This window comes from Hemiscyllium ocellatum, chromosome 1, assembly GCF_020745735.1.
Source record: "Hemiscyllium ocellatum isolate sHemOce1 chromosome 1, sHemOce1.pat.X.cur, whole genome shotgun sequence".
Classification (NCBI taxonomy): domain Eukaryota; kingdom Metazoa; phylum Chordata; class Chondrichthyes; order Orectolobiformes; family Hemiscylliidae; genus Hemiscyllium; species Hemiscyllium ocellatum.
Window position 1 is genome coordinate 47,723,763 of NC_083401.1, and position 21,263 is coordinate 47,745,025.

The following is a 21,263-nucleotide window of genomic DNA, read 5'->3' on the forward strand; positions in this document are numbered from 1 at the left end:
TATGTTAAAGTCTAATTTCACCTTAATCAACAATGAAAATACAAATTAGATTTAAACATAGTTAATTTATCATTCACTTGTTCTCAAATCCAATAGGTAAGTATCTCCAGATTGTTATGGTTCATGATTTGACTGCGTTCTGCTTACAATGTGTAGCCGAAATCTGACTACAGCAGAAGTTATCCTCAGGTCAGAATTAAACAAAAGCAATAGCACTTCCTATACAATACATTTATGATAGTCATAAAGGTTCAATCCACTCGCTGTAGTTTTATGTGAGGAATCTTATTAATTATTTAATACAGTGAGGGAATTGTACATTTTCCACAGAAATGAGGCATTTCGCCTATTATTTATCAAGAAAGGATTTTAAAAATGAAATGGCTTTGGGAAATGTGTTTCCCAAGCTATCATGTTACAAACCAGTCAATTTTTAATTGTTTCTAAACAGACGAGCGTTGCATGAAATTAAATTAATTGAAATTTTCATGGTATTAATTAAATGTGTCCCGCGCATTTTCAGAGGAGGGCTCCACATACACAGAAAAAAAGAAAAAAATTAAACGCATGACTAAAAATGATTTGTCAATAAAGTTGTAAATACTTATTTCCCCAGCTTTGCATTGCAAAGAGTAAAATTAGCACTGCGAAGTCACTATCCCCTAGTTAAATTAGTACAACAAATTAACTAGTGGCTTTCAAATCGACTAAATCAATTAGGTGTGTTTTTTTTAGAGAAATGTCTGGATTAGGCAAATCTTCCAATCAAATGGCCAAATGATGAGAAAATAATAATTGGAATATGGGGGAAGAAAAACCTGATCTATTTGGAACCCGGAAGTTAATATTGTTTAATGCTAAGGTCGCTGGCGCTGTGTTGAAGGCTGTTTTGCTGAAGGGAAAGGGGAGGCGGGGGGGGGGGGGGGGGGGTGTGGTAGAGGAGGTGGTGGTGGTGGTGTGGTCGTGGTGCGGAGCCAGATTGTACACAACTCGTCCACCGAAGCCTGGAAGCGGACGTCCCGCCCCTGTCCGTGCTGATTGGACGAGTCCCACGGATCCGGGTTGGCTAAGGGGTGGGGGAGAAGGCGAGCAGGAGACTGTGATAGGTTTGACTGCACTGTCCATCAGAGCGGCTCCCACCCCCCCCCACACACCCCTCCCCCCCCCCCCTGAGCCTGGGCTGGAGCAGTTCAGATTGAAGCAAGAGAGAGAGGCGAGTCTAGGGCTGGCTCCAGCTGCCTGTACAGTCGATGTAGGAGGAGGAGGAGGAGGAGGAGATGGCGAGAATAAGCACTGGCCCGTCTGAGAGCAATCGGTGATCCCTGGCACCCCGTGAGGCCTTAATAGTATATATTTTTTAAATCTTTCTTCTCGTAGCCGGTGTATATGGATGCGTGCAGATGTAACCAGAAAGCATTTGCCAAGCCCCAGAAGAAACTATTGCAATTCTGAATGGGACTGAATGAGCAACGCGTATAGATGTATAGCCAAAGAAGAGGTGTATGTCATGAACCCGGAGCTGACAATGGACAGCATCGGGAATTTGCACAGTGGGCTCAGCCATGAGCAGTCCCCGGGCGAGCTGATGAGCAGTCAGCAGCGGCAGGCGGTCTCCGCGGCGGCGGCGGCAGCGGCGGCGGCCGCTCACCGGGAGCTCGCCACCAGGTCGGCGATGGCGTCTCTCCTGGACGGAGCCGGCGAGTACCGCCCGGAGCTCTCGGTCCCCCTGCACCCGGCCATCAGCATGGCCTGCGACTCCCCGCCCGGCATGGGCATGAGCAGCACCTACACCACGCTGACCCCGCTGCAGCCGCTGCCGCCCATCTCCACGGTGTCGGACAAGTTCCCCCACCCGGGCCACCCGCCTCACCCCCACCCGGGCCACCACCACCCGAGCCACCCCCACCCCCACCCCCACCCCCACCCCCAGAGGCTGGGCCCCGGCAACGTCAGCGGCAGCTTCACCCTGATGCGGGACGAGAGGGGCTTGCCCTCGGCCATGAACAATCTCTACAGCCCGTACCACAAGGAGGTGCCGGGGATAACCCAGAGCCTGTCCCCCCTGGGCAGCACCCCGCTGGGGAACGGCCTGGGGCCCCTCCACAACCCGCACCAGGGCATCCAGGCCTACGGATCCAACGGCCACGACAAGATGCTGGGCTCCAACTTCGAAGCCCACACCGCCATGCTGGCCCGGGGCGAGCAGCACCTGTCCCGGGCGCTGGGGGCGCCCTCGGCCGGCATGATGTCGCACCTGAACGGCTTGCACCACCACCACCATCACCACCATCACCACCACCACGGCCACTCGGGCCACCACCCGTCCCACGGGCCCGTGCTGGCTTCGAGCCGGGAGCGGCCTCCCTCCTCCTCCTCGGGCTCGCAGGCCAGCACCGCGGCTCAGCTGGAAGAGATCAACACCAAGGAGGTGGCACAAAGGATCACGGCGGAGCTCAAGCGCTACAGCATCCCGCAGGCCATCTTCGCCCAGAGGGTGCTGTGCCGCTCGCAGGGGACTCTCTCGGACCTGTTAAGGAACCCCAAACCCTGGAGTAAACTTAAATCGGGACGCGAGACCTTCAGGCGGATGTGGAAATGGCTGCAAGAGCCTGAGTTCCAGAGAATGTCAGCCTTAAGGCTTGCAGGTATGTGCCAGGTTGAAAGCAACCCTCTGGCTCAAGGTGGTGGGTAGACAATTCATTGGCAGTGTTATTGTGTGGGACGGGTGAAGCTCACAGCATTGCTCTAACTGAACCGAAGGAAAACCGTTTCAGTTTCTGTTTACTCTCTTGTTTCATCGACGAGGGATTATTGATTGGGGCAGGCTTTCTTTGTGGTCAGAGGCACCCGGACCCAGAAGGCCCGCCAATTCTTGTCCCATTCCACCCACCGCAGCGCTCCTTTGAAAGCTTCCCCTTTACTGGCACAATAGCTCCAGAATTAGACAATTCAACATTTCCTCAATGAAAGGACACACCCACAATAGTAACGTGCGGCTGCATCAACATCTGATTACCATCCAATTAATATACCTTCAAGATTCACTTAAGGGGTCTAGTGTTGATTTTTTTTCTCTCTCTCTGTCAGTCTGCCTGCCTGACGGACATCGATAGTTGCACTATGCAAAATCCTACGTGCTGCCGTCCTGTTTAATCCATGACCGAATCTAAACTGTTGTGTTTGTGTGTCTCCTTTGTAACACAACAACCTTTCTTCCCTTTATTAACGTTACCCCCCGCCCCTCTTCTAGAGATCCACAAGGACTAATATCAGACTATTGTTGTCTACTCCTCTCACGCCTCAGTTCTGCATTGGACTTAGCCAATTCGATGAATTTGTGTTAAGTCTGCAGCACTCGGCTAATCCTCAAACCCATGTCCATCCACAACGCCAGTTACCCCTCAACAACATTCTGCCACTGGTTTTGCTCTGTTAAATCCGTAAAATGTCAAGTGAAATGTTTAAAAAAAGTCTCAATAAAATGTTACGTTTCGGAGGCTGTACGGTGCCCGGTGACCAGCCTTCAGCTATTTTGCGCACATTTAAACACATTGATAGGAAGGCAGTGCAGTGCTTTAAGCAAGCGATCGTTGTGTTGTGCTGAAGCCCTGGGATTTAGTCCTGGCCGAGCTCAGTGGTTGGCATTAGGAGCGGGAAATGGGCGGAATTGCATGTCTGCCCTCTAGCGGGGGTATTTGTCTCTCGAATCTGAGCTAACTCCTATTGTGCGTGTTTGATCGGATAGAATTGTATTTGCCTGCAGTTAGGAGCTACTTACAATAAGATAATAGTCGCTGGATTGCTGTTTAAATCTTCTTTTAGACCTCATAGGCTCTGGTGCGAGATTCTACTTCACAAAATAAATAAATGAAACTCACATTGGGAAAGTACGCAACAGAAACCTAATTTTATTTCAATCTATCTGGAAAATCTGCCTTGCATTCCCTGATAACACAGAACTGTTCCGTTCACACGGCGGCGAGACCAATAATTTAACCTTCTCCCCTCAGAAGGACAATGGGAGAGAATACACGTTGCAATGTCTTTAACTCGAATCTGGACGGTTAACAGATTGTACCCTTGAAAATGGAGGCTTTAAGGAGATATTTTTTGCATCTCTTACGTTGGGACAATCAGTGGTTCCTGGTTATATTTCAGTAAATTTAGTTAACAGAGCAAATAAGAGAAAAAACACTTCTGATTTGGTAAGATATTTGCCTTTATTTTAATGTGAAAACCCTGTTTTGTTTATTTCCGGGAAAATATTACTGCCTGTTATATACAATGTTTGTGTCCATGCCGCTGCCGTCAATTTCCGCTTAAACAAATCAGTGATGTTGTCTGCCAAGGTCACGTGATGTAATTGCTGTAATTACTTTTCCCAATTAAACGTGGCTCTGCATTGAATGGACAAACTGCATCCTCACAGACGGAGAGCCTCAGAAACGCGGGGCACGTCCTGCAGGACAACGTGACCGCATGTATCTTGCTTTATTTTGGCCTTTATTTTTCTATCCACGTTTATGCTTTCATGTACAGTATAACTTAGAGCAGGGTGAGGAGCTATTTAAAAAAAACAAAGAAGTATAGTTGCATTTGATTTCGGAGATTGTGTCAAATAGGGTGGGGAGGAGGTGAAATTATTTTAAAACCGCTTAACATCTGACCTGCCGGACAAAACATGTTAAAATATTTCAGATCACAGTTCGCGGTAGAACATTGTCAGAATGAGCTCACTTCAGTCCCGAGAGGCGATGGGCAGCGTAGGTCTGTCTGGGTCGCTGTTGTAGCCTTTAGCTTTGGAATTCTCTTGACCCGAAAAGATGGCAAGACATTTTGAAAGCTGCTTTGAAATGGTCACCCCGTCTGTACGTCTGGTGTTTCTATTTATCAAATTATACATTCTCGTTTTTAAAAAAAACACTGACGCTATAATGATTGCAGAACTACAAAAATATAAACCTACCATAAAGACTGTCAGCAGGGGGACAGCTAAGCAACTAACGAGATTGTAATTAACTATTTGGTTTTAATGTAGTTGCCACTTAGTTTCAATACTGTCAAAGAATTTCGCAGCATGTCTCTGACGCTGGCGATCAATTCTGATTTACATAATTAAAGTTGTGCATTTTGCTGAGCTGATTTGGTGGCTAGGAACCAAGAACGCTGATGGAAAACGGCATTGTGGCGGTGATATTTAAAAATAATCTGCTCATGTCCATCAAGCCATTGCGTGAGAATCAACTTACTGTAGAATATTCCTGCCGCACATCCCGCAGCGGGACGCGCAAGGTATATATTCTTGCACAGCCTTATTAACTCTAGCTCAGTGCAGGGCAGGAGATACAACAAAAAAAAGGAGGGACAACATGTCCAACCACTCTGAAGCTAGCAGAGTGAGGTCCTGTGTGGACGCTCCAGCTAATTTTTGAAACATTTTATTTGTTAAAAAGTACAAAATCACCGGGCATTCGTTGCATCCCTTTTTTTAAATATTTGAAATCAAACAGAAATGTCTGAAAATATTAGTATGCTTACTGGCAGTGCTTTGAAATGGAGCCCAGAAGCTGCAGATATGAATTATTAATGACGGTCTCTGCATGACCGGTTGCAAGCTGCAGTCGTCACCCTGGCCTTGGTTTTAACCAGGCGAAACATGGACACTCGTTCGCTGCTGGAGCGGATAGCCTTGTCCACCCCAGTATCTCTCTCTCTCTCACTGCGGCTCCATGCAGGATTTGAATTTAGACCGGCCACTGGGTGTGAACGACAAACAATTTTGTTTGAGGAAAAGAAAGGGAAATTGCTTCTGATCTAAGGCTGTGCAAATGAGTCCCATTGCCAAACATCATCTTTAAAAGCGACACTGTGGCTGCAGCCCTCACGTTGCTCCTAATCGCGGGTAGCTTTATTGACATTCCCTCGGATCACTCGTTAGCTCCAGTCGTCAGATTAATAATTGAAACCCTCCCGCTCTTGATGTTTGCCTCTGGCACCCCCCTGAGTGAGAGAGTAACACCTTCCTCATGTTCATTAATGCAGGAGGGTTGCTGGGAGCATGAGGGGCAAGGAGAGCTATGTGGACGGTGGCGGGCGTGGGGAGGGGGCGGGGGTGTGGGTGCTGTCGAAGAGGAGAGGGAAAAGAACTGAAGCAGTGGTATTTATTTTTATCACCGTATTTCAATAATGTGGTTTTGTCAGTATATAAAAAAAACTGTGTCTATGGCCGTGGATCGATGAGGATAATCTTTAGAAGATTAAAAGGGCATTAATACTGGCAACAATAACATAAACTTGAGAACCCGGTTAGACATTGATTTGGAACCTGATCCGATGTTGTTCCAGGAAAACTGCCATACTCTTCCAGGCATTGTCATCCGCATTATCTTCCCTTTGTCTCCTGGCAGTTTGAGTTCCCTCCTCGCTCCCGTTTCAAAGGCATTTAGTTTGCACGGCCCAATGACAACGATAGCTCAAGTGTGTTTTTTTTTAACCGTAGTACTATATTTATTATCGATTTTCTTTGTTGTTTTTGTATTACGCGACCAAAAGTGTAACGATGTTATGACTCATTTCGCTAACGTGAATAGTTGGGCATTTAAGGAGTTCCACTAAAACGTTTTGAAAGCGAATTTGGAAGCACATAGCACACACGTAACATTAGAAGTTGACCTTTTTTTCGAAGCCAAAAGAGAAAAGGTCATTGAATTATTCTTCCTGTTTTGTTTATATTACCCCAGGCCAAGCTAATGTTACCATATTGAGGGATGTGACCTCAGCTTCAGTTTGGCACATAATCTAAATTAATACGTTTTGAAATAATATGTTTATAATCAGTATTCCGGTGTTGCCACCAAACATATGTGCTGTGTTGCTGACTGACGTTAAGGTGCATATATTCTAAAATACTTATCCAGGTGGAAAACTTAGTGCGCATGCCAGAGAAAGTGTGTTAAGTGACAGGAAACCAATTAGCACCGGAAATTGCAATTCAAATGGCCTCTGGTCCGTGGCAACCTCGCCAGCCCAGGTTCGTGAAAACGCTTCAGCACCATGTAGGTTCCTCCCCAGCACTCTGATTAGGTGCAGACTCCAGGATGGTTCTGACCTTACAAGTCGCCAGCTAAAGCTTCACATAATCAAGCATTAATTAGGCAGTCTTCTGGGATCCCGAATTAGGAACCAAGGACAGTGTAAAAAGAGATTATGTTTCAGTCGGGGGGTGGGACAAACCCTCCCTCCTGTCATTCTGTAATACTGAAAACACTTAGTTTCCAAACGCAGTTCAATATCAAATACCGTTTACTAACGGTGTAGAAATCTCAGCGAAGGTTTCAGTGTACCTTTCTGATTTCTTCTTCAAATGTCTTTGGAATGATCAGTCTCCTGGTAAATGAAATATATTTTTCAAAAAGCATTATTTTGTCTTGACTATTGATTGTTTAGCAATTCAGTTGATGTGATTGGTTCTGTATATTAGTTTTGACCTTTCCGGCTCCTTTTACAGTGCCCACATCCACAAGCCGAAATTTTGGGGGATAAAATCCATCGTTTCATGTTTACTATATTTACAGCTACAATAGTTAAGAAACAACTTCATATCTGCTTCAAAGTGTGCATAAGATGCATATTTCGTTGGCGGAATAAAACAAAAAAATGTCCGTTGGAATACTGACAGCCGAACTGACACTGTCTATTCTTTCACTGCAAATCATTCCTAATTGTTTGAAATTTCTCCTGATGTTTAAAACTATCCATTTCTAGACCTATGCATTAATTCGTCCTGAAATGCTATCAATTGTACTGCACATTCTCCATGACTCCAGAAAATACGTTTAAAAATGGAAATGGGCACCTCATTTATCAAACTATTTATAATTTCAAATCATGCAGTTAGTTTTATTTGCAAACATAGAACGACATATAGTGAGTGTTTTTCTTTTTATCAGATCGCTTGCCTACTTCAGTCTTTGTTATTATTTAACGAAACACTTGGCACTTTCAAAAGATTGGAGCGATCTTAAACGTTATACATGTGTGCTATGCACTATATACAATTTTTAATAGCATAATTACATATCGATATTTATTGCTCCCCAGAGATCTTGCCTTATTACAAGGACATGTAACACAATCTGAGAAAATAGCCCAGTGCATTATAGATAGTCCCGGTGTTGTGCCAATGTCAATTTCTTAACTCCAGCCCATCAGAGCTGCACAGCTTGACCTACATACATTGTTTCCTGACCCTGTTCATGCATAGGGAGAGATGATTCAATTATAAACGGAAAGTAAAACTCATTTTTCAAAAATAAAAGCAGTGCACCGGAGTTGTAAAAAGTAGAAAAGTCCTTTCACATTGCGTTTCCATCTCAATGTTTGCTGATACTTAATTGAGTAGCGTGCCCCTCCTCCTTGTAAACTTCAGTTATTTCCTTGACATTTAGCATGTTCTAATAATAATTAGCTCATGTTTATTCTGTCAAATTTGGCAAAACCTTTCCGGATTGGTTTACGCCATCAACAACTTTTTCTGTAAAATAATACTCTTGCCTTCGCTGTAGCCCTTCGTCTCAATATCGTTTGCTTTCTGTCAGTTGCTCGTTCTTAATTTAGAAATTACTGGGACGTGCTTCCTCTTCGGATTTATTGGACGGAGCTTCGAGCACTCCTGCCCTGTTTTCCTTGCCAAGAGCTCTATCACAAAAGAACTTTGTTCCCTTAGACGCCCGAGTCGGTACAAACAAGCCTTTGTTTTATTTGTGATATTGGTGACTCGCTGATATCGATTTTCATTTGTCACAACCCGAGTGAAAAAAAAACCAATGAAGAAGTCGCTCAGCGAGGCTCCCCACTTTATCAGGAACGACATTCATTTGATGCAGGAATAGGGACACCTTCGCTATCGATCACATTGATCCAGCCTTTCCCTTTAAGGGAGCCGCACGTTTAAAGAAGCGCTTGCATAGATTTACTGTTTACCCGGATGCTGTTCTGTTTAATACTGTATTGTCATTCGATTTGTTATCACTGAGAAATGCAAGAACACAAGTATCCTCCAAACAGAGGAAAAAGGCAGGCATTACCACGAGGCTTTGCGAATAGACAATGCACCAATATACGCAGAGTTTTCAATGTGCTTTCCAGCGGGCCCTGCATTCCTGTTTTTTTGCACGATTTTACTTTACAGTTACTCTACATATTTTGGATATTCTAGAAATGTATTATCACTCATTTAGTCTGTAATTCCGTTGATATCACTGTGAAATGTAGAGAATTTATATTAACAGGATCTAATTTTAAAATAGTTATTGAATTATATTTTTCCACGATGCTTATAGGTACAGGCAGAATGGGGCTGGCTAACATTATGACGTAACAAAATGCAGATTATAGTTTAATTTTGTATTTGTAATATATTGCATATGTTAGAGATTTATGGACACGTCTGCCGTGTATTTGTCTATCCGCAGGTAAAATTAATAAAGGAAACGCAACATTTAAGATACTAGCTTTGAAGCATCGTCCCTGTTAGTTAAAGAACGGTGATTAAGGAAATCCGCGTCCCCAGTCAACACATAACATCAAAACAGAGGCATGTTTTCATTTTGTCAACAAAACATTATCAGTCGCCTGTATATTTTCCCAGATCATATACAAGACATACTTTGTAATAATTTCCTTTTACAAAATATATTCCTGTACGAAGTAGTGGACGAACATCAAGTGATCGATGGTGTTATTTACCTATTTTACATGTAGATTATTGTGGGGCGAGGGGGACTGTGTTTGTGTTAATACACAGTCCACGCTGGTTCCCCTAAAACCCAACAAGATAAAAAAGGATTTTCATGTAAGCAAGTGTGCCTTGGTTCATGAGTGGCGGCTCTATTTACCATTGTTTCACTTAGTTACCTCGCTATCATTTAGTTTTATCATTAGATTTGAGCTTGCTTCGTTAGTTTTACCCCGCAGGAGGGGAAAACAACCTAACTGTATGGAATTGCAAAAACGTGCATCTATTACTGTCTCAAATATTTACCATCTCAAAAAGAGAGCAGAAGCGATTCTGATTATTCTAGCCGGGTCTCTGTGCAACTTTACAGGTAATTAGAAGCCATTATTGATTTTTTTTCATTTATATTCCTAATGGGATACGCGGTTTTGTAATCCATGTCTTCTGAACTCAAGTATGGGTAAATAGTTATGTAACAGCAAAAGGAAATTGCAGTACCGCTCCGCCTGCTATAACGACCGAGCAAGGCGTAAACTATCGAGCGCGTACAGAAGCAGAGCGGTCAAAACGCTGCAGAAAGCGACAGAGAATACGGAGAGACAAACAGAACGGACACACATGACTGGAAAAGATAAGGAATGCCACAGACGGACTTAAAGAAATGGACAGGGAATCTAAATTGAGCTACGCCTAAGTGTCTGACAAAAAGAAGAGCTTGAGCAACCATTACATACATCAAGGCATGGGCCTACACAATTCTCTTTTTAAAATTGATCATATGATCCATTGCACTCTGGATTAGAGAAAAATTGTGCTGGCCAATTAAATACGATAACGGGTACAGTGTATTTGTAACACTTTTAAATTTAGTTTATTAACTAAATGTTACTTTTGTTTGTGGCCTTATTCATGCAATTGCACGTTGCAAATCTTTACGTACCTTGGGTCTTCCCAATAGTAATTTTGAAATCCAATCTCATAGAGTCATACAGCACGGAAACAGACCCTTTGGAAACCAGTCCATGCCGAACATTACCCCAATCTAAACGAGTTCCTCCTGTCTGCTCCTGGGCATATGGCTCCAAAACGTTCCCATTCATCTATCTATCCAAATGTGTTTTAAACGTTGTAACTGCGCCCATATCTACTCCTTCCTTGGGAAGTTCCACAAGCGAACCACTCTCTGTGTAAGAAAAAATACCTCTCATGTCTTTTTTAATATAGTCTTTCTCCTCTCACCTTAGAAATGTGCCTCCAGTCTTGAAATTCCCCATCCTAGAGAAAAGACAAATACCATTAACTCTATCTGTGCTTCTCATAATGAAAGTTAAACAACGATTAAATCAAAGAGAACTTTTTAAACAAATTGACCCAAGTGCAAGAATCTTGATTACTAATGTTGTCAACATAGGAAACTATTTTGTGATGTAATCTGCAATAGGGGCAGTTGCAGGGAAATACTCGCTAGAACCTTTCCAATCACATTGCGAGCTCCTGTACCAGTGTACGTGAATACAAATACACGGCAAAATATGCCTCGGCCGAGGAGTTGCCATGAACGTTCGCTGGGTTGAGATAAATAGTGGTGGTGGGAGCTAAAAAAAAATGCCTAGAATTTAAAAACGATCATTGTTCTGTAAATGCTGTGACTCATTAGAAGGCGTGGGTTTTAGTGTTCAAGATTTGTTTTAAAGAGGCTGCCACATATTTAGATCGCATCTTTCTGATTTATTTCGAGCATAAGCCACATTTGGTAAACAATTGAAGAGACATTGTGGGAGTTAATGGGTTTGTTCGTCTTTCCTCTGAGTTCAAAGGGTAAGGTTCACCCTTGGTACAGGTTAATTGATTTCTTTGATTTCGGTGGTAGCAAAGTGTTGGAGAAATTGTAGGGATTAGTGTTTTCACGCTGTGATATGCAGAAGGTTTAATCTGGCGTTTGATTTTCGCATTTTTAACCCTTTACTGTTCTGTAATACCAGTGCTTTGGGGCGGATCGTGAAAAACATAGGCCTAGTCAAGGAGCAAGAGTAGCTAATCGCCATATCAGAGGTTATAATTAACATTTAAATTGCGTCATCTGATTGATTTTTGTTTGACTGTTCAGTCTTGAGAAGAAATGTGCGCTCGCTACCCAAACATTGCACACTACAGGTGCAGGTTATAGCACCGACATGCCTTTATGCTGCAACCACAGTGCTACTGCTATGACTAATTGTCATTGCAAACACATAGCATCTGGAAAAGGATCGAAGTTAACGCTGGAAATAGCAGCATTCTGCATTTCCTAAGGGTTCTTAAAAATGTGAATGAAATTGCTCGAAATCGAAATGAACAGATTTGTCAAAATTCATGGTGCGAATATTGCAGGATTTTACATACGGCGATTTAAACCTCACAAACTAATAATATAATGAAGAGAGCAGCAGAAGTTTTCTTTAAAAATCGAGATGTTTAGTACATATATGAGATATATCTAAAACCGGCTTGCCAATCCTTAAAACCCAGCCTTTATAGAAATGACAATTGTAAACATGACAATTGCTTGCTTGGTCCTGTTCGATTTAAAAGATTATTAAATATATGTATTATTTAAAAGATTATCAAGCGTATGTATTGTTATTGGCGCGTAATTAATCATTCGTGTCTTTTTATTGGGAGATTCAGTAGTGAGGGTGGGGGAGGGATCGACTGGCAAACATTTACAAATAACTTTCATGTAGACAATAGGTGACCTTCCTACATGACTATCTCCGCTAATGTTTACTGGTCATTGTGCTCTCCCCGGGTTACATGTTCTTACACAATATGCCTTGAGTCTCAACCGAGAAATGAACCGCAACAAACTGCTTTAAAGCAATATTTACTAACACGCTCACGCATATGCATGAGGAAAAGGAAAATGCATGTCTTGTAAAATCGGACGGCGAGACGTGAAGAACTCGGGTGACAGCTAAAGCGTAGAATTAATCGACTGGCTGATTGATTAACTGTTTAATTCGATGGCGTAACACGAGCTCTCTTCCTAATAGCGCTCTTGTTAATGCTGTTTGTTGACATGACTGACGGCTTCGTTTGCTTTGGAAGCTGTTTACATGCGGTGGGCTTTTTTTTATTGCGTTTGCGTCCAGACGTTTGAATTGGGCAAATGGATCAACAACAGTTCGGGTATTTTAAGGCTGGCGTTCTCTGCGAGACGCGGTGTTTGGAAGGGTCTGGCACGCTTGTTTGCAACATCGACGGTCAGCAGTTTAGAAAATGGATTAAAACCCAAAGTCAGAACCAAAAACTTCCCGCCCCCCACTCCCTCCCCCTCACTCACGGTGCAGGCTCAAGTCAAAATGTTCCGAGTTGAATGTACAAATAAATCTCAGGATCCCGGTTAATGGCATTTTTGACGAGATATGAGAATAATTAACCACCACAATTTTGAGCGAGGTTCTCTTCTGTTCTGCACGTACTTGGGAACAGTCTATCTTGCCTCTGCTACTACGCTTATCCTTTGATCAGTATCAATTAAAATACTTTGGGAAAGCAGAAATCGCCACGACATGAAATGGGTCACAACTCTGCAGACTCCAACTGGAAGGTGTTTGGAATTATTGCATCTTTAATTTCACTCTTCAATATCGATTAGAATGGACTGGCTTGTGTGTGTGTGTGTGTGTGTGTGAAAAGATAGATCAATAGATGTTGACAATTGCCACTGTTAAATTCGGGAAAGGCAACGAGTTACAGAATTACAGGAACAAGCCCGGCTCTAGTTATCATTCCCTGATCTGTGCTGAGTTCGCTATTTGTTCAGCCAATACCGCAGCACTGATACTTGGGTAGATTTCAGTTTCTCTGTTCGGAAGGGGGTTGAGGGAGAGCAATTGACCAGGTTTCCCTCTTCATCACTATCCCTGCCCTTTTTCTTTCCTTTTATTCCATATGCTGTTGCACACACCTGAACAGTTGATTTTCTATCACCTAACCACCCGTGATATTTTTTAATCTATGAATTGCTGGCGATATTAATGTTAGGAAAGATTGGCATTACAATCAGTGGCGGATATTTGCTGACTCAAGCCTAAGAAATGGAGGGCACCTGAAAGCAGGACACTGGGATCAATACAGTCAAGAAGAGGGTGAAAAAAGAAAACAATAAAGAAACCGATTGTTTTATATTTCCCCGTTAAAGATGCATTGGGATCCGGAATACATGGAACTGTGGCATTTCACAAACTTCCCTCTGCTGTTCGAGATGGTTCGTGACAGCCTTATGTAATCTGTGTGCATTAACGAACTGACGTTGCTAAGTAGCGTGTATAACCTACAGAGACCCCCCTGTCCCTTCTATTGTCATTATGGGCGAGTCTATCCAGTGGTGGCAGGAGATGGTTTTGGGCTCGCCTATGTTAAGTAATAATTACCTCGAAGGTTTGCTCACAGTTATCGAATCATGTTAGGAATAACTTATTCACCAAGTGCAGTTACACCATCGACGGACTTTACTCGTGGAGTTGATCAATAACTAGGAACCGATAGCCGTATTGATTAGTCAACCAGTGTTGACATTCTTCAATGTATGGAGATTCATGATCTTTTCATTAATCATATTCCAATAAAACGATAACATTAAATGAGATCCATTGCTATTAGAGGCTACTGAACTCTAATTGTGATTTTATCTATTTTATTCTTAGCAATTATGAGCTTAAATCTGCTGTTACATTTACCACGTGCCTTTCGGGTCAGAAACTGCAGTAAATATTTCTTTTACGTCTTTGTGTTTAATTAGTAAGGCATGTAATTTGTTATTTGGCCTTTCGAGCTCTGTTGATTATTTACTGTATTTATCACCCATTAATATCGAATAACATTTGGCAGTAATTCTACAATGTATGGTCAGTATCGTTTGCTCAACGATGTTTTAGCTGGATACAAGTCTGTCACTGAGAATTGTGCGTACAACGCTGCCACCTTCTGGCCATAGATCCTTGACACATGGTAAAATAATACTATAATACCATAATAAAATGCTACCTTTCAACTTAAAAAAAACTATATATTGCGTTTCCTAGAGGATGCGCGGATATAACATTTATTGTACTATGCGGAAGATGTGTGTAAAATTTACACACTTTGAGAAAAGGAAAGCAATAAAACGAAGCATTTGCATCCAATTACCGGAGCCAGGTCAGCACCGCGGACAGTTCCTCCGAGGAGGCCCATTCGGCTGGTGCTGTAAAAACCATTGTGATGGCATCTTAGTTGTGCACAGATAGATAAAATGTGGTCTCTTGTGCACGATATTATGTCTGATTGTTGTAACTGGAATAGGTGCATAAACACCCTTAAAGGTGATGTAAAATGAAATTGGAATCCAGAGCCAGAGGTCACATTAAGGACACTTAGTCTATTTAAGACTCAGATGAGGAGACATTTCTTCTCAACGAGTGGTGAGTCTGTGTAATTCTCTGCTGCAAAAGGTGGCCGAGGCCAAAAATGTTTTCAAGAAGAAGTTAAATGTAGTTCTTAAGGCTTAAAGGAATCAAAGGATATGGAGAGAAAGGACAACAGGGTGTTGACCCATGATTGTATTGAAATGCCAGCAGGCTCAATGGATTGAATTCTATTTTCTATGTTTCTGTGATTCACTTCCCTTAATTTCTGTCATTTCATTACTGAAGATGCAAAACAATATTGTAATGTACTTAAATGAGCGCTGTCTGTTGCATTTGTTCAGTCAGTCACTATAAACCTTGCCATTGTGCACCCATTTGTGTCAAATGATATCGTCAAACAGGAGATAAACCTTACTGTAAACTCACTTGGTAGTAATCAATGGAAAGGGAAAGGGGAGATTTATGATTTTTACCATTCTAAAAGCATGGTTAAGCTGGAAAGCCTCTGATCTTGGTTTGGTTGAGAATCCAGCTCCAACCTAAAATACTGTCTGATTTTGGAACATAGTAACATAATAATAATATCAACAGGCCATTCAGCCCCTTGAACCTGTTCCACATTTTAATGAGATCTTGACTGATCTGTGGCATAAGATTTTGAGCAGATCACTTCTTAACCTGCTAAGTTTTAGAGTAAAGAGGCCCATTTTTGCAAACTGTCCTTGTAACTTAACCCCTGGTACTCAGGTATCATTCTTGTCCTCCCACCAAGGCCAATATATCTTCCCCAAGGCATGCTGCCTAGATCCGTTCACAGTACTCCAAGTGAGGTCTAATCAGTGTTTCGTATAGCTACAATATAACCTCTGCATCATTAAACTCCAGTCCTCTAGATATAAAGACAAGCAATCCATTAGCCTTCCTGATTATTTTCTGCACCTATTTGTGGCATTTTAAAGGTCTGTGCACCCGAACCTCAAACCTCTTTGTTCATGCACTATATTGAACTTCATGCCATCTAGAAAGTATTCTAATCTTTTTTTTGGTCCAAATAGGATAACCTTACACTAGCTTACACTGAATTCCCATCTGCCATCGTTGCTCTCATTCATCTAGTTTATCAATATCCCTTAATAATTTCATGCTATCCTCTACAATGCTGCCTAACTTTATGTCATCAGCAAATTTGGATATATGACTATCTGTGCTATCATTGAAGTGATTAATAAATAGTGTAAATAATTGAGGACCTACACACATCCTTGTGGGATATCACTGGTCACATTGTGCCAATTTGGTTACCTAACCATTATCCCTACTTTCTGCCACCTGAACTCAACTGATTTCCCAGCTGCACCAGTAATTTACTCTCAATTCTGTACACTTTTATTTTAGTTAATAGTTTCTTACGTAAGACTTTATCAAATCCTTTCTGGAAGTCCATAAACAATATCCATAGACATTCCCCAGTCCAATACCTCAGCCACCTTTTCAAAAATTCAATGAGGTTGTCAGGCACAATGTGCTTGTCATGAATCCATGACTTCCCTGGATTAAGTGAAAATTTTAAAGGTGCTGAGTTAACATATCCTCAAATATAGACTCCACCAATTTCCTCACTATACAGATGTTAGGTTAAATGGTCTGAAATTTTGTCGCTTTCCTCTTTCACCCTTCTTAAAAAGCAGAGTGGTACATTCCGTTTTCCAACCCATAGAGACGACTCCAGTATCAAGGGAACTCTGAAAGATTCCAGTTAGGGCATCTACAATGAGGTCCCCAATCTCTCTCAACACCCTCCGATGGAAACCATTAGGTCCAGGAGATTTGTCACTGTTTAGTTCCATTAATTTCCACATGAACAATATTTCACTCATGTCATTTTCATTTAGTCCCTATCCATGATTCACAATAATTTACTTGGGACTTCCAGCAATCTAACCTCCTTTCCTAGTGTAAATACTGAGGTGTAATTATTCAACATGTCTGCTATTTCCCATAATCATTGACAGCATCCCCCCTTTCAGTCTTTACTGGGCCAACCTTGCTCCTGACCATTTACTTTCCCTTTCATAGAATCAGAGAATCCCGACAATGTGGAAACAGGCCATTTGGCCCAACAAGTCCACACCGAACTCCAAAGAGTATCCCACCAAACCTATTAATGTACATTTTACCCATAACTAACAAAGCCCTGAACACTACGGGCAATTTAGCATGGCCAATTCACCTAACTTACACATCTTTGGACTGTGGGAGGAAACAAGAGCACCTGGAGGAAACTCATGCAGACACGGGGAGAATGTGCAAACTCCACACAGACAGTTACCCAAGGCTAGAATTGAACCCAGATCACTGGCGCTGGGAAGCAGCAGTGCCAACCACTGAGCCACCATACTGTCTCAAGTGTAACTATGAAACGTATTTTTATTGAATTTACACGTTTTCTTTCATTATCGCTTATAGTAACTTTTAAAAGCTGCTTTGTGTCCCTGTGTTGGTCTTTGTATCCTTCCCATTTGGCAGGATCTATGCTTTTTTATTTGCATTTTTGTAAGACTTTTCATTTTGTTTAATGCTGTCCCTTATCTCTTTACTTATCCTTTACTGCTTTTTTGAGAAGTGGAACGTTTGTCTCTCAGGGTATAAACTGGTTCTGTACTGCATTAAATGTATCTTCAAACATCTTCCACTGTTTTCAGTTATCTTACCCATTAGCAGGTTTCCAAGTTTACTGTGGTCAGTCTCTGTCTCATCCCATTAAAGCCAGCATTGCCTAAATCTAAAATTCTGTAGTTGATTTGTGCTTTTCAAAGCTATGTTGAATTTTAGCATGCAATAATCACCATTTGATAAATATTCACACACAATTAGGTTACTGCTTCATCCGGTTCATTATTAAATCGAATGTTGTTTGTCCCTCCTATTGCTTCCAGCACATATTACTGTACATAACTATCCTAGACACATTCCAGTAATTCACTACCTTTCTGACAGGTTCTTGTCTGCCTGTCCAATCTATGTTAACATTAAAATCTCCCATAAATACTGCCTTTCCTATACATTCACCTCATTTCTGCATTTATACAATCTAGCACTCAGAGCTGCTACCAGGGGTCTATACACAATACCTATTATGGTATTAGATCCTTTACAATTCCTCAATTCTACCCAGAAGGTCTCCCCTAATGCTTTCCCTTCATCGTAGCCTCCCTCATTGTTGAAGTGATTTTGTTTCTAATCAGTAAAGTTACTCTATCCTCACTGCTATTTTCCCTATCCATTCTGTTAACTTTATAACCTGGTATATTTAGTTCCCTTTCCTAAACATTGTGCAGCCATGTATCAGTAATAACTACCACGTCATAATTTCCTATTTGAATTTGTACCTGCAGCTCACTCAATTTAGTCCTTGCACTCTATACATTTGTATATAGAACTCTTATTTGGGCAATACGCTGTAAGGTGTCTCTCAGCTCTGCTGCTTTATTCACCTGTTTCTTATTTTTCTCTTCTTGTTTAATCTATATCATTATTTATGGTTTTTCCATTACCTGCTGTACCTAAAGTATGATTTCTGACTGTTTCCTTACTTTTGATTCTGTTACTTGTTTTTCAAATTGTATTGACTTCCCCTGAGCCCTCCCTGCCTTTTCACTAGTTTTCAAAGTTTCTCCCTATTAATTCCCCCTAAATGTATCATCTGGAAAACAATCCTATTTTTGTGAAATGTCTAATTGCTATATTGTGATAAATTCCAGAAATTAATGCATTGACTCCTTTCTTAATCCAATGCGCACAATCAATCTTTGTTTCTCACCCTGTAAAATGATTTGAAAGAAATTAAGGAAAACCAGTCTATCTTTCTGGTTAGCTGCCTGGAAGGGGGCTTCAATGTTACTGGTTAGTTACCTTTTGAAAGAACTGCGGATGCTGTAAATCTGAAATAAAAACAGAAATTGCTGGAAAAGCTCAGCAGGTCCGGCAGTATCTGTGAAGAGAAATCAGAGTTAATGGTTCGGGTCCATTTCTGAGGAATGATCACCAGATGCAAAGCATTAACTCTGATTTTCCTTCACATTCCTGCCAGACATGCTAAGTTTTTCAGCAATTGCTGTTTTTGTTTGTGGCTAATAACTTTCCCTGATGATATCACTGTTCTTTGACGCTGATAAATCCCCTTGACTTAGTGCCAGATTCAAATTAATATCAGGAAATACAAAGACCACCGAGACCATTAGATTTTTGTTACTCATATAGTTTGAGCTCATTGGAGAGGACTGGAAGTTTGTTGCTGTCCGCAAAACCTTATCTGCAAAAAGGAAGGAGAATATTGAGCTTTGGTGTGCTATCTATTGAAGAGCCAGTGTCAATGCTTTCACATTTAGAATAGTCAATGACTAACGTATCAGAGGCCACTCCAATCCTCAGGCACTGAGAACTTTCAAAAGGAAAAAGTGTAACAATAGAGTCATCGAGTCATGAAGCATGGAAATGTGTCTTTTGGTCCAACGCGTCCATTCCAACAAGGATTCCCAAACTGAACTAGTCCCATTTGCCTGCATTTGGCCCATATCCCTCCAAATCTTTCCTTTCCATGTACCAATCCAAATGTCTTTTAAATGCTGTAATTGTACCTGCCTCTACCACTTCCTCTGGCAACTTGTTCCATAAATGCACCAGCCTCTGTGTGAAAATGTTGCCCCTCAGGTCCCTTTTAAATCTTTCCCCTTACATCTTAAACCTGTGCCTTTTAGTTTTGGACTCCCTTACCACGGGGAAAATACCTTGGCTACTCACCTTATCTATTCCCCTCATGATTTTAAAAATCTCTATAAAGTTACCCCTCGGTGTCCTATGCTCCAGTGAAAATGTCCCCGCTTATTCAACCTCTCTATTTAACTCAAATCCTCTGGTCTCAGTAACATACTTTTAAGCTAGTAATATTCTTATTAATAACTAGAAGAACAAAACAAAACCCCAAAAAATAAGATATTGTAGTAATTGCATAAATGTATTATTTAACTTTTGCTTTGGTATAGACATGTTTAGTAATTGGACTGTTAGAATACTGGCCATCAAAAGACATGCCTTGGTAATTTCCATGTTTATTGTCTTCAGTTGATTTTCAACTTATCCTGCTTCACTGCCCCACCCCCACCTAATTCAGTAACGCTAAATCTCCAGCAGATCAATGGGGTATTTTAAAGATTCTTCACTGTAGGAGGTACAAAAGGAATGAAACCAATCCATTGCCATAAATTCTCAATATTATTGTTTTCTTTCCCAGCATGCAAACGCAAAGAACAAGAACAGAACAAAGAGAAGAGCAATACACCAAAGAAGCCACGGCTAGTTTTCACTGACCTCCAACGCCGAACTCTTTTTGCCATTTTCAAGGAAAATAAGCGCCCTTCTAAGGAGATGCAGCTCACCATCTCACAACAGCTCGGTCTGGAGTTGACCACTGTCAGTAATTTCTTTATGAATGCCCGGAGGCGAAGCTTGGACAAATGGCAGGACGAAGCCATGTCGAGCCCAGGGGCTTCATCGTCGACCTCAAGCACTTGTACCAAAGCATGATTGAGGACAGTGCACCTGAACAGGGCACAACTCAATATCCCTTTTTTTTTGCTTTTTGAAGAGGCTGTTCAGTGGTGAGTGCATAAGCACAATCTTGATCAAGACTTTTTTTTAATTTAAAGGGATGGCACATATTTTAATGTGTCTAGCATTTAATTTTTTTTCTCTTAGATCATCTGAGTCCTTGCTGTTAACAGACATCAAGGCTGAGAGTCTAACTGGCAAATTTTCAGATGTCATCAGGCACAGCACAACATGCTATGTTGCTGAGCAATAATATGTCTCGTGCTTTGCCTGACGGTTGTTAAGGTGTATTAATCGTGATTAAAAATAATCATTAGGTTGTGAGTAGATTCACTTATCAGTTTCTAGTCATGTTATGCAATGAATCTTGTTGCGGCAAAACTGGCACAGACACTGAAAGTAGGTGTCGCCCATGTTGTTTTAAGGAGCATCAATAGAACTATCGGAGAACATTTATACAATCATGCTATCTCATCACTAACCAGACTGTTTAAGAATAGACTGTTAGTGGTAAGTACGCAAGCACAAAA

The 21,263-nt window shown here is 41.6% G+C and overlaps 1 protein-coding gene across 1 annotated transcript; it reads left to right on the plus strand.

Moving 5' to 3' along the window:
- Window positions 1-1,474: 1,474 nt before the first annotated feature.
- Window positions 1,475-20,709, plus strand: onecut2 (one cut homeobox 2). Its single transcript, XM_060829122.1, has 2 exons — window positions 1,475-2,645; window positions 20,417-20,709. The coding sequence occupies exons 1-2, from the start codon at window positions 1,508-1,510 to the stop codon at window positions 20,707-20,709; spliced, it is 1,431 nt and encodes a 476-aa protein (XP_060685105.1). The 5' UTR covers window positions 1,475-1,507.
- Window positions 20,710-21,263: the final 554 nt, after the last annotated feature.

What these genes read in the sequence shown, in the direction of transcription:
- onecut2 (XM_060829122.1), top strand. Translation starts at nt 1,508, where the DNA reads ATGAACCCGGAGCTGACAATGGACAGCATCGGGAATTTGCACAGTGGG. An exon ending in GTCAGCCTTAAGGCTTGCAG is followed by an intron (nt 2,646 to 20,416) that starts GTATGTGCCAGG and finishes TTTCTTTCCCAG; the next exon opens with CATGCAAACGCAAAGAACAA.